General features: G+C 39.7%; 1 protein-coding gene across 1 annotated transcript; it reads right to left on the bottom strand.

Annotated features, from left to right (window-relative positions):
- Window positions 1-1721: 1721 nt before the first annotated feature.
- Window positions 1722-12351, bottom strand: LOC135463352 (chitinase-3-like protein 1). The gene is made up of 9 exons (XM_064740612.1): window positions 12291-12351; window positions 11636-11812; window positions 10807-11063; window positions 9833-9957; window positions 7109-7235; window positions 6115-6300; window positions 4747-4866; window positions 4153-4342; window positions 1722-1968 (listed from the first exon to the last, which is right to left on the bottom strand). Exons 1-9 carry the CDS (start codon window positions 12349-12351, stop codon window positions 1775-1777), a joined length of 1437 nt encoding a protein of 478 aa, XP_064596682.1. The 3' UTR covers window positions 1722-1774.
- Window positions 12352-12623: the final 272 nt, after the last annotated feature.

Raw genomic sequence — 12623 nt, 5'->3', positions numbered from 1 at the left:
TCCTCTTGTACCGGAATTTACCGAAGAAACCCGAAGGTCTCTTTTTGTCACCTTTGTCACGTGTCGTTACACCACGTTTCCATGCTCCATGCTCCAGCGTTCACACCTGTCCGCAAGGAAATCCCATGGTGATTTGAGCCTATAAGCAGTTGGATCACTCCGCGAGACAAAGAGATCCAGCGGGTGGAAAATGACAGTCAAGTGCCAAAGCTATGACAGCAAATATCCAAATGGAGTCCAGACCTTGAAAAAAACAGGTTGTATCTTTTGTGTTCTGCGAAAATCATGTATGTCACACCGTATGCGGATGACTCGTTAATAAGCGCGGACCTCTGTGAAGGCAATTGCCAGGCTGACTTGAAGATTGCGAACAGATGATATTCTTTGTTGTGTGGAACAGTTGTGGTTATGCGTGAAGGTTATAGTTTAAGCATTTCTGCCTTTCATACAGAATGGGAAATATTGCAGAGCCGAGCGAAGTGCGGTATACCTTAATCCTACGGCTTTATTCGAGTGTTTCGAATAACCTTATTACCGTTGGCCTTTCCTTGATCTAATGACCTTTATATTCCTGACAATATTGTCACAGCAACGGCAAGATGATAAATTTGTGTTACTTCACTGAAATGAGGGACTTTGTGTAGGCTACACAAAAGGGTCCAATTCGTGGTAAAGCTCATCATTTTCCTTTGTCACACAACAGGAGATATGAACTAAAGTCTGTCTTACTAACAATGAAAGAACAAGAGCATATAGCTTTGGAGCGTTTTGTGTAAATCAGAAGTGATTCTTTTAACGAATCGCTCACTTAATGTACAAATTAAGCTGAAGGGGATAGTGCAACGACTGGTTGACCTGTATTAGTATAATGGCTCGGGCAGGGCGGCTTACTTGCCTTTGGTAAGGCGTCTAGATAAAAGAGCGGTGGAAATTCGTCCTGCAACATGGAGGCACATAACACGCACTCTAAGGATTCCTTCTTCGTCAAATAACTGAAATATTGTTAAGCACGATATTAAACCCCAAACACTCACTCACTCACTCGATGGCTCATTAGCATAAAGCCTTTTTTCTCGATGTAACCAAACGACAAATGACGTGGTTAGTTCGAATCCCGTACCCGCAGGTTCGATGGCTCATCCGCATAAAACCTTTCTCTCGATGCACTCAGGCGATCAATAAAGTCGGGAGTTCGAATCCCTACCCGCCGGTTCATCTAAACTTTCATGTCAGCAGGTTTTTCATTTATCTCGTGAACGACTGCTTTCCCCGTGGGTTCTGTTCGTTTCTTATTTCTCTAAAATCCTGACAACGCCATAAGTGAAATACAATGTAAGACGCTCCTAAAATAAATATCTATTATCTTTGGAGGACATGAAAGCTTAAGCATTTCCATGTACATGTCAATGGCTGACTTTGTATTCACAGATTTTCCGTTTTCAAGACAAGAGCAATGACAAAACCACAGTCCCTGCATTCCCCTCGGTGAAAATCTCGTTTAACTGCTGTTTACTGCTCATAATAGCTTAGGGATAAAATCCGTCGACGGCGTTTCTAGACAAAACGGAGTGAAAAGTGAAAAATCTGTGATTAAAATCGCCACATGAAACAAATTGAATGTACAAAAGATGACATGTGTATAAATAAAAATTAATATCAATTCCAAATCAATTGTCTTTATTTTCTAACAGTTCTGTATTCGCCTTACAATTTTTGTCTCTCGGAAACATATTCACATATGGTTCCCTGGAAATCAGTTACATAATTAGAAGCATCACCCACATCGTCCCCACACGTTGACACAGGACTGGGAGGGATAGTCAAAGGCGTATGGACTGGGACACGAGCCACGAGCCTTCGCGAAAGATCCGTTGGGCAAAGCGACACACACATAAAACCCGGAGCAGGAAGCAGGGTCTGACTTCAGACCTTTCGACCAGCACTTGACGTTATCAGCTGGGGCAGCCGCTGTATGGAGAGAGAGAGAGAAAAGGAAAACAGGGGAGAAGATAAAGGAAATGAAAACAAAAAACTGAACCGATTATCAGAAATCCATCACGGATGTTTGTGAGTTGGGGGAGATTTGAATGGCAGGACACAGGGAATCACAACAACACGTGCGTTACGGACAAGATGGAGGAGTACGCGCCGTGTGCCCAGAAGAGAGCATCCGCCATTCCATGGGGATTTTACCGACTTCCTAACAATGACACAGTGCCCCTGAAGAAACAAGGGACTTAACAGTAAATGTAGATTTATATATTTATATACCTGACTGGTTTATTCCGCAATACTCAAGACTATCCTCGTATAAATTGCAGTTAATTCATTGTTATTGATAATTTACTGTTATTTATTTGAACGCTAGTTCAGGAATTTTTCATTGATACGACGTCGGCCAATTTAATGGGCAGAGGGAACCGAAGTGCCCCGGAGTAAACCATCGACATTTGACAAGATACTGACGAACTTCTCCACGTATAACGCACAGAGAGGCACAACTTGTGTTCAACGAACGTTAGACAGCGCAAACGACCTCTCTAACGTCTCCGACGGCTTATAGTCACGTCCATGCAAGGTCGGTTTTGAACCCGTACATGTACGTCATGAGGCCTAGCTTATAAGGCGACAATCAGGGGACCTTTTTACGAAGTTTGAATGATGCTGGAAGATTACGACAAAGATCCGACCAGACAGGAAAGTGTAACGAACAGATCCTACCATTAGCCAATCAGCTAGTTCAGTACATTAAGGGAATTTCATGTTAAGATTAATCTATTTGTCACACCGATAACCTATTGCTGGATGAACAATCAACTGTGAAAATATCTGTCACCTTTCTCACGGCTCCGTCTGGGTTGGCTTTCAACTTTCAACTAGTTTAGGATCTTGTTCAGGCCGCTAAGCAGATACAGTCTGATACAGTCAAAGCGAGTCACTGGCACATTTAAGGTAATGCTCTAGAATTTGACGATAGGAACCAAGGGATTGAAGCGGGAAGCGAGGACTTGGGGGAGAGCTGGTGTCTGTTTGATTGTTCTTAATACAGGACATGTAAGGTGTCGAAGTGCGACGTCGTTGGGTTGAAGAGAAACTCAATACCAGGAAGTTGCTTCCTGTACGATCATATTCTATTTCTACAACACATTTGATACAGGAAGTGGTTTCCCCCAGGAAAGTATTTCTAAAAAGTTAATCAAAGAGGGAGAAAGCTCATGGGAATGTCATTACTGATGGCTAAGAAGATGTTTTCAAGCTCCGATAAAATGGAGGTAGTGAAGGCTACAGAAAGCCGAGCTGGATTTTTGCCTGATGACCTCTTCAATTTCACACATTATCAGTTGCTGCCAAAGGGAGAGTTGTATATTTATTTATTTATTTATTTATTTATTTATTTATTTGATTCAGGTTTTACGCCGTTCTCAAGAATATTTAACTTATACAACGACGGCCGGGAGAGTTACATAAGGTAAAGCAGAACGTAATTTATTGTATAAAGGTTAAGATTCTAAAGATGTTGCTTAGGGAATTAACACTGTTCCGCACTGCAAACGAAATCAGCGGTTGCTACATGAGGGTTTTTTTTTTGTTATCAAATCCATGTGTAAGAAACGTATAAGTATTATACACTAAGAAATCTAAAACTTGCAAAGTCAGACTGTCCATGTCAATTGCACTATCTACCAATAGGGCCTCTATCAAAATAACGTGTCCACCAGAATGGTCTCTTCGCCAAAACAGTCTCTCTACCAAAATGGTATCTTCCCCAAAATGGTCTCTCCATCGAAATGGCCTCTCCATCAAAATGGTATCTATCAAAACCATGAGCTCACTGGTCTAAAATTACTTAAATCTTCGCCACAGTTACATGTACAAATCCCCCACTATAGACAGGGCTGTATTTGTGTCCTATCTCAAAATACTGAAGAATACATTCCGGATCCAAAAAATGTCCACCAAAATGAAATGTATTATTGCATGGACTAAGGCCAAGTTGTACACAAAATGTCATGTAAAATCCGTCTATAGCCTATCTGTAAGGCTGCTTACAGACAATCGGACAGACAGGCGGACAAATAAACCCAGATAAAACCACAAACTTCAAAGGCGGTAAAGCGGAAAATAAGTAAAGGGAGATAACCATGCACTCACCTATGTTTGGTTTTTGAGGGGCAGGTATAGGCTTGGACACAGGCTTCGTCCAGGATGAACGTTTGTTAAGAACGGAGTAGATTTTGGACAGAAGTGGATAACGCCCTTGACCACAGTGTCCGGTAAAATCGTCCATCTCAACTGACCAGATGAAGGCGCCGGCTAAATTATGCTTCATTAAATATTCTGCCTGAAAAGAGCATAATACTAAGAAGTTAGATCGAATTTGAATCGTTTTTCCACGTATGGAAAATTTGCTATACGGGTATACATCCATATATCGGTCTTTATTAGTTATATAGCTAATAAAAAAAAAAAAAAAAAAACGATTATTACATGTTTGTTTCCAGAGTTTTGTGATGTAAAAAAGAAATAAAATGTTTAATTTGAATAGAATTTTGAACGAGGAATATGGAAAACCTATCTCCAATATTTCAAATGCAATTTATTTATTTGGAATACTTCGAGCTATCTTCCTGGGCAATGTTTAGTGGTCATTCACCTTGCTCATACTTCACCTTATTGTTTTCTTACCATTTAAGGATAATGTCAAATTAAGGCAGAATGAAATTTGTACGCAACAAGCGCACTGACCTTGACCCGAACGCTGTTGACGTCCTCATAACCCACCCACTGGTTTCCGCCCGTCGCGTACGGAGCGTACTGCTCAGGGATGTCGACTTTCTTCCACCCATTTCGAATATTCTCGCAGACCTGAAAATGACACAATAATATTTAAAGAAGCATTTGATCTCTAGACAATGTTGACTCCTGTACGCTGTGAACTATTTCTGACTTAAGTCTAAATTAAAAAGCACAAAGCTTAGATTTTGATAAAGGAAGTTTAATTTTTGACGATTTAGTCCTCGTGAAAGGATTATGATGATGTAAAAATTTTAATTAAGGGGCCTAAAAGTAAACTGTATAATCGTATTTCACATTTTGACTTAAGTTAGAAATGGTTTTCTGGAAATGTTCCCTGGCTCAGTCAATGAAGAAAATGTACTTATTTATTTGACTGGGTCTCTACTTAAAAAATATCGCCCAACGACTATGATTGGCTGATTTTACGCAATGTGATGATGTTGTTCTTCATCAATGTCAAAAATTACCATAATACGGATCGCAAGATGTAAGGATGGTGATCAACATTTATAGTAGTCGGCCGCTGTATGTGCGATTAATTCTGCGAAAAATACCCAGCATCCAATAAATCCAAGAACAATATGTGTTCTTGGACAAGTTTGGAAAATGGGTGAAAACATGGCGTCCTTAGTGACAAAATATCGTTCTCAATTACAAAGTCGAGTTTATTAGAGAGATTATTATTTTTATTGCGATAGAAAATATAAACCAACATATGGTTTATTTTGTGATGACAAAACTGTGGCATTAGATCTGTCTTCAGTAACCAATTACAATCTTTGGCCGATACCTTTACAAGAAGGAAGTGAGATTTATGCATGGGTAGAGGAAATCTGGAATGATCTGGAAGAGACTTGGGATGGTCTGAAGGAAACCTGGAACAATATGGGGGAAAGCTGGAAATTCTAGAGGAAACCAAAACAGACCGGAAAGTGCCTGGCAAATCACGAGAGCTGATTTGTAATTTGCGACTAATAGACCCGTTGGCCAAAACTGAAATGCGAAAGATCTCGCAGTGTCTAACATTAAAGTAGAAAAGTTAGCTAAATTGCGCGTAAATATCCAAAGACAATAAGCATATAACCTGTGACATCCCTAGTAATATACACATTACTTAGTTTTGCGAAAAAGCAGAAATACATTTTGTTATTATTTCCTCCATCTTTTCTACAAGATCCACCCTTGTAAGGTCCATTTCTCACGAAAAGCATTTAAAGATCAGTCGTTCTGTCTTGAGTCGAGCGCACTAAAGTCACCACCAAAGAATGAAAGAATACTTGAAAATATCCAAGCACACATTCTAGTTTCCCAGCTTACCTCAGGATATGAAAGGATGCCTTTCTCGTTTGTGTATTTCCCCTTTGCGCCTGCGCCGTAAGCCGGCGCTTTAATGCCGTTCTGCCATTGGCTCTTCAGTGTGTAGCTCATCCCGTACGTTGCTATGCCCATGATAAGACGCTCTCGACTCATACCTTTCCCTAGCCAGTATTTAACAGACCACTCCTTAAAAGAACGAGACAAAAATACAGAAGTCATCACTTTTTGGGGAATCATAATATAACGAAAACTACATGATGCATTAGTCGGAAATGATGGGCTTTTACGATTATAACACCGGTGTCACCAGCTTATGAGGACCAATCACGTTCCAATAAGGGTCAATAAAGTCACACGATTGGCTAGGCAAGGTTGACGACACTGTTGTTGCCGTGAACACAGAAATTGAAGACTTACCAATTGTTGTACTGTCTAATTTTTTATAGTGTAAAGCAAAAGACCAGGCGAGCAAATTTTGAACATTTGGCCAAAGATGTGTCTTTGACTGATACGAAGCTTCTGGGTACCATTCTTGGGCAGAATTACCTATCGCATAGATATCATGACGTCATATCTGGAAGTCATGCGCGCTTTCTTGACGAATAAATGTAAACTAGACAACTACAAATATTTCACGGTATACTGTTAAGTGTAGTTCTTAAAAGATATACCGACTCTGCCCGGTTTCCTCCCACAATAATGCTGGCCGCCGCCGTATAAGTGAAATATATTCTTGAGTAAGTCGTAAAACACCAAATAAAAAAATAAATAAACTACAGATATATACAACTTGGCTACAAAAATTATAAGCTATTTGCTTTTTTTATTTTTTATACACTCTGTAAGCACAGTGTAAATGTGAAGAGAGGTTAGGGCATTTAGTAAGGACATCTTACGTGTTTATTATGACCTGGATGTGCTTAGTGCACATAATTTCCAAGTAGATGCCTAGTACATGTAGGGGAGATAATTCCAAGTAAAACTGCACACTTACCACGCAGAGTGCTCGTTCTTTAGCCGACCTGTCCAGGTTGTTGGGATAAAGGCCACTGTGGTGCCCGGTGGTGTTTTCCCATTGGCCGTGATAGTTATACGTCATCAGCAGCATATAGTCTACTGTACTATAATGAAATCAATGTCAAATATGTTCAACAATAAAACATTTTTAAGACAATAGGAACAGCCGTCTTTGACGTTTGAATTGATACGAAATGGATTTAAATGAAAATTGGTAGAATTTAATTGGTTGATCGATGTTTTACGCTGTACTAAAGAATAGTTCATTTATACGACGTCAGCCAGCATGATGATAAGAAGAAATCGGAGGAAACCACGACTATTCGCAGGTTGCTGACGGACTTTCCCGCGTACGGCGGGAGAGGAAGCCAACATGAGCTGGACTTTAAACTCACAGAGACAGCATTGGTGAGAAAGTTGGTTGAAGTGTGCACAAGCCAGTGATGTGCTCCTCTACACAATATATCTTATCCGTAAACATGGCCTAACGGAAAAATGTAGGGCACTGATGCTGTCTTCGTTAAATATCAGTTATATCTGTCACAAGGTACGAATGACATGCGTCTACTATGATTTATAGCATCCATCCTAAGGACAGTGTGATAGTGAAAAGTTAAAGATTTATAACACGAACAGAGTCAGATTTGTACGAGAAATATGCACTTTTTCGAATACCCAATGCTGTCAATGCCTTGTCCTCAAAAATACAAACAATAGAATGACATACATACATACATACTTTACACAGTTAAGGCCTGCTAGTCTTTTTCTAACAGCAAACCCTGCTAGAAGCGAACATTATATTCAACATCGAGCGACTTACAGATCAGCAACGTAAGGTGGGAAGAGAAGGAAATTGATATATGTCGCAAAAATAAAAAGTCATATTTGCCAGCTAATTTTTGTTCAGTCTCTCTGTCTCCTATATGAAGCCACATCATACATGTGCTCACTGCATCATTGTTACAACAAGGGAACTAAACACTTGAGTGCTGCAGGCGTTTTTTTTTATTTCTCAAATATATAAACGCGTGAAAAGTAGTGCACGATCAGATTTTGTTAAAACACGACACGGATTCCAAAACTTGCCTGTTGGCCTTATTCTACAAAAGTCGTGTGCGAAAGCAGACCTAAAAGTATAAGAATATTCTATACATCTTCATGCCTTCACGCCCGACAATCAACGCTCAATTTATATCACTGCCAGCACGAGACAAGTTTGAACTTTGGAGTCTGTGCTACAGACGCAGACTTGATTTTTGTTTAGCCTCACCACTGGTGTCCTCGTTTCGAACTATCTAAAGTGAATATAAATGTTCTTAAAATATTTTTAAAAAATCCACGCCGCGTATCAACAAAGTAAAAGGCAAACAACAGTAAACAGGTCAGTACCTAGCCACTGGTGACGCCATTTTGCCATGTTATAACCATCTAGAGTGGCGTCACAAAACCTAGGAGCTCTCCCGTACCATCAGTATTAAACAATGTGACAATGAGAACATGCAAACAAAAACGCCTGATACCCAATCAAACAGTATCAGCTCTATTCCGTGTTCAAAGGGCCGATGTTTCTTTGAGTTTGGCGCTCAACCACTGCGATGTTCGTGGACACAAGCGTCGGTGTTTTAGGAGAGACTAATATGAATGTTATATTAGTTCCAGGTTTTAGCGGCTCTGCTCGTCTTTGTCCTGCATGGGTGTAAGCATTTGCCCTAGCTGGCTGTACCAGCTTCAGTGAATTTTGCGAACATAGTAGATCATAGATCTTCTGATAACAGACCATATCATTTAAGTTTTGGGAAGATATTTTCGGAATAAATCTGACTTTGCCAGGGGAAAATATTCATTTGTGAAAAAAAGTCACATTATTTTTCTTCAATCAATGACTCTCCCGAGGCGGTTCTTTTGTCAGTTTACCCTGACAAGTTACTGCAGTATCCTGGTCAACATGTACGCATTATCACACGGGCAGCCGTTCTCAGTTCATAAATGTGTGGTTCAAAATACATCAGTTTAACACTTAAACTAACCGCAAAATCCAATTTATTGCATCGAGATCTGTCTATCCACTATAGGAAACCACACTGCCAACCGGGAGCTAATGGCGCTTTTCAGCGCTAGTTAACGGGCAAGTTCATAAGGGCTTCTACAACATGGCTATCCAGAGTGAATTGTCCATTAGCGTCATATCCCCAATGCTGAACTTCACCTTCTCGGCTTTCAAACCTTTATACAATTTTTTTACATATTTTTCTGTGATAACTGTGTCCTATATCATTTTCTCTATGTGTATATATAGTGGTAGACTTTTAGTTCACATTAATTAGGATGCAGCAATTACATTTTATAGGCGTTGTTTAATTAAAATTATGTTGTGCATACATTTACTTTACATAAAGATAATACATTTAATATGAATGTATAAAGTATTGTTAGAAACAGAAGCTGAAACGGTACTTTCATCTTCCTTCACATCACTTGCTCCCTCATCACCGTGACCGAAATGACCTGGGCATTGTTCAAGATTTTTGTGCAAGATTTGCTACTGGTGGTGGTGATATATAGCTAACGCAGATAGCGGCTCATGCCCTGTATGAACTATGACCCAAGCCAGAAACTGGGAGGTTAAAAGTTAAGACACTTTATCTACAATCATTTTGCTTCTTAAATAGCTTCTGTATAACAATGGCCAGTCACTTACTGTACAATTTTCTCAGGTTCGTAAGCATGGCTGATGTAATAAGTTCCGGCAGCTGTAGCCAGTGTCAGTATCAACTTCTCCTTCCGACTCTGCCAGGATTCCCGCTTGAAGGCGTCTTGTATCTCCTGGTGAGGAACAAAACAGGAGAAACAGTTTGAAAAGGTTAAATGGATTTTCAAAATCACCTAATAGGTTTTTGGTTAATAAATAGCAATGAAAAGGGAGAAATTAATTAAAGGAAAAGAAAATATAAAATGAAGCAAATTTCAGACGAAAGAGCGCGAAAAGTTATAAATATGGTCTCGATTTTTGACAAACTGCGCGAGATTAGCAAAAATATCGCGCAGTTTATCTAGTCTCGTACTCTCGAGTTCTCGACTTACGTGTTCAGTTACGAAACCCGCTGGTCGAGATTAGGCAAAACCACGTGAGGTTTTTTTATTAATCTCGACAATCTAGTTCTAGACGCGCGTGTATTAAAACACGCGGCTCTAGAATGCGAGTGACTCTTCCATAGTTTATTTCTAAACAAATGAGTTTATTTCATTTATGATAATATTATAATATTAGTATTTTTCAACGATAAACATGATTTAAGTTCTGGTTGGACACCATTATTAGGCGAAAAGATCAAATCTGAACACAAATAAATTCATTACACAAGCGTTACATCACCATTTAGACCATTATTAGAGCAAAGATAATATATACCAAGATCTGGTCCCAAACACCCACCATACAAAAATTATTTTCAAATGTCCTCTTCTCTCAAAAGAAAAATAGAAAAAAATATTGAAGATCATATTTACAAATAACTTTTCACACTTTTTCGTCTGAAGTTTACATGATTTTTCGTCTTCTCCGCCTGTAAAGAAACAATTTATAACACTGCTCTGCGCGTGATAAATGAAGAAGTTGTGTAAAGCGAAAGAAGAAAGGGGCGCATGCTCTGTAAGGAGTATATGTTTGCTCACCCTCATCAGCGTAGTAAAGCGGTATTTGTCCTCTGGTGGGCTTCCCCTTACCCCGGGGAATTCCCAGTCCATGTCCAGGCCATCAAAGCCGTGCAGACGTAGGAACTTTACAACATTAGCCACCCAAGCTTTCCTATTCAGCACGTTAGATATCATCGATACAAAAGGTTCCGATCCCACGAACCATCCGCCCACGGCCAAAAGAACCTTCAATCGGGGGTTCTTCTTCTTCAGTGCCACGGTTCTCGCATACAAACCTGTAAGACACATATTTGATAAAAGTCTGTACAGAAAAAGCAGTATACTTTGGAGGCTTGTTGGCGCTTGTAGTTTTGTCTTGGTTTTGTTCCAGTGGGTAAAACTGTTTAATATCAATGATCAGGCATGACACTACTACTAGAGACATTTTGCCAAACATTTTGGCATATACACATCGGACGAGTTTTAATTTATTTATTTGATTGGTGTTTTACGCCGTAGTCAAGAATATTTCCCTTATTCGACGGCGGCCAGCATTATGGTGGGAGAAAACCGGGCAGAGGCCGGGAGAAACCCACGACCATCTGCAGGTTGTTGACAGACCGTCCCACTTACGGCCGGAGAGGAAGCCAGCATGAGCAGGACTTGAACTCACAGCGACCGCATTGGTGAGAGACTCCTGGGTCATTACGTTGCGCTAGCGCGCTAACCGACTGAGCCACGGAGGCCTCTCGGACGAGTTTTAAACCTAGGTGTTTAGCATTGTTGCTAGTAATTCTAACACCAGGGAACATCACATAATTTTAAATCCAAGCACTTTCGAGGGACACCTTCTCTTACCATCTCTTACCATCTGATCCTAGGTCGTTCCAGTTTGATGGCTCCAACTTATAACCATGAACAACATCGACAAAGGCAAATATAACATGAGTGCATAACGATGGCTCAATGTTTTCGGGTAAAAACTTGCCAATTCCGGATTTATACTGAGCCGAACTGCTAAAGTAACAGAAGATTTTCTTGTTTGCTGAAAGACAAAATGAAGAGATATTGTTACATCTATTAATTTATTTATTTCATTTGAGTTATGTTTCACGCTATACTCTAAAGCTCAGGGGAGATCACCACGCCAAGCAAAATAAATTCTCTGCCATACACCACAGTATCTCCTAAGATAATAAGATGTAAACTAATTTGCAAAAGCCCAGGATAAACATTAGGTATTTTTAAAATCCATTTGAAGGTATGTTGACATGTACATGTTGAGTTCCTGGAAAATATTTATCACTGTCCGGACATAACAAACATTACTCATGCTTTAATAGGAGACGCCGTACTTTCACGCCGAAAACGTAATCTCGAGTTATACCATAGTCGCTGTCATCTAGATATAGATCTGCATGTTACCAGTTTAATTTTAAACGATATTAGATATCAGATGAGAAACAAATCACATATGAACGAAAATTTCATATCGAAAAAATTACTCGTAAAAACCTTCATACCCGAGCAGGTCGCGGCAAGCACCGCCAAAACGAATACAGCTAATCCAACTGAGTGGGACATGTTGGACCTGGGAAAGAAAAAGACAAAGTAAATGTTAATCTGTCTGCTAGAATGAATGATTGATTAAATGTGACTTAATTTTTTTTTACGCTCAAGAATTTTTCAGTTATACAATGGCACTCTGTTTTATGGGTAGAGAAAACCGGACTGTTCCGAGTAACTATCAACCTTTGACTAGCACGACATATTGCTGAAAGTTCCATTCCTGTATATCAGTTCTTTGAAAACTTTCTTTATAAATCATGTCGCTTAAAAGCGCTGTAACTTAGACA

This window comes from Liolophura sinensis, chromosome 3 (genome assembly GCF_032854445.1).
Source record: "Liolophura sinensis isolate JHLJ2023 chromosome 3, CUHK_Ljap_v2, whole genome shotgun sequence".
In the NCBI taxonomy this organism is placed as follows: Eukaryota; Metazoa; Mollusca; class Polyplacophora; order Chitonida; family Chitonidae; genus Liolophura; species Liolophura sinensis.
Note: the sequence above shows the minus strand (reverse complement) of the source record. Positions and strands in the feature narration are given on the sequence as shown.

Coding starts and splice junctions, on each gene's coding strand:
- LOC135463352 (XM_064740612.1), bottom strand. CDS start 12,351: ATGTCCCACTCAGTTGGATTAGCTGTATTCGTTTTGGCGGTGCTTGCC. Junction 9,958..10,806: donor GCTTTACTACGCTGATGAGG/GTGAGCAAACAT, acceptor GTTCCTCACCAG/GAGATACAAGACGCCTTCAA. Junction 7,236..9,832: donor GAACCTGAGAAAATTGTACA/GTAAGTGACTGG, acceptor ATTTCATTATAG/TACAGTAGACTATATGCTGC.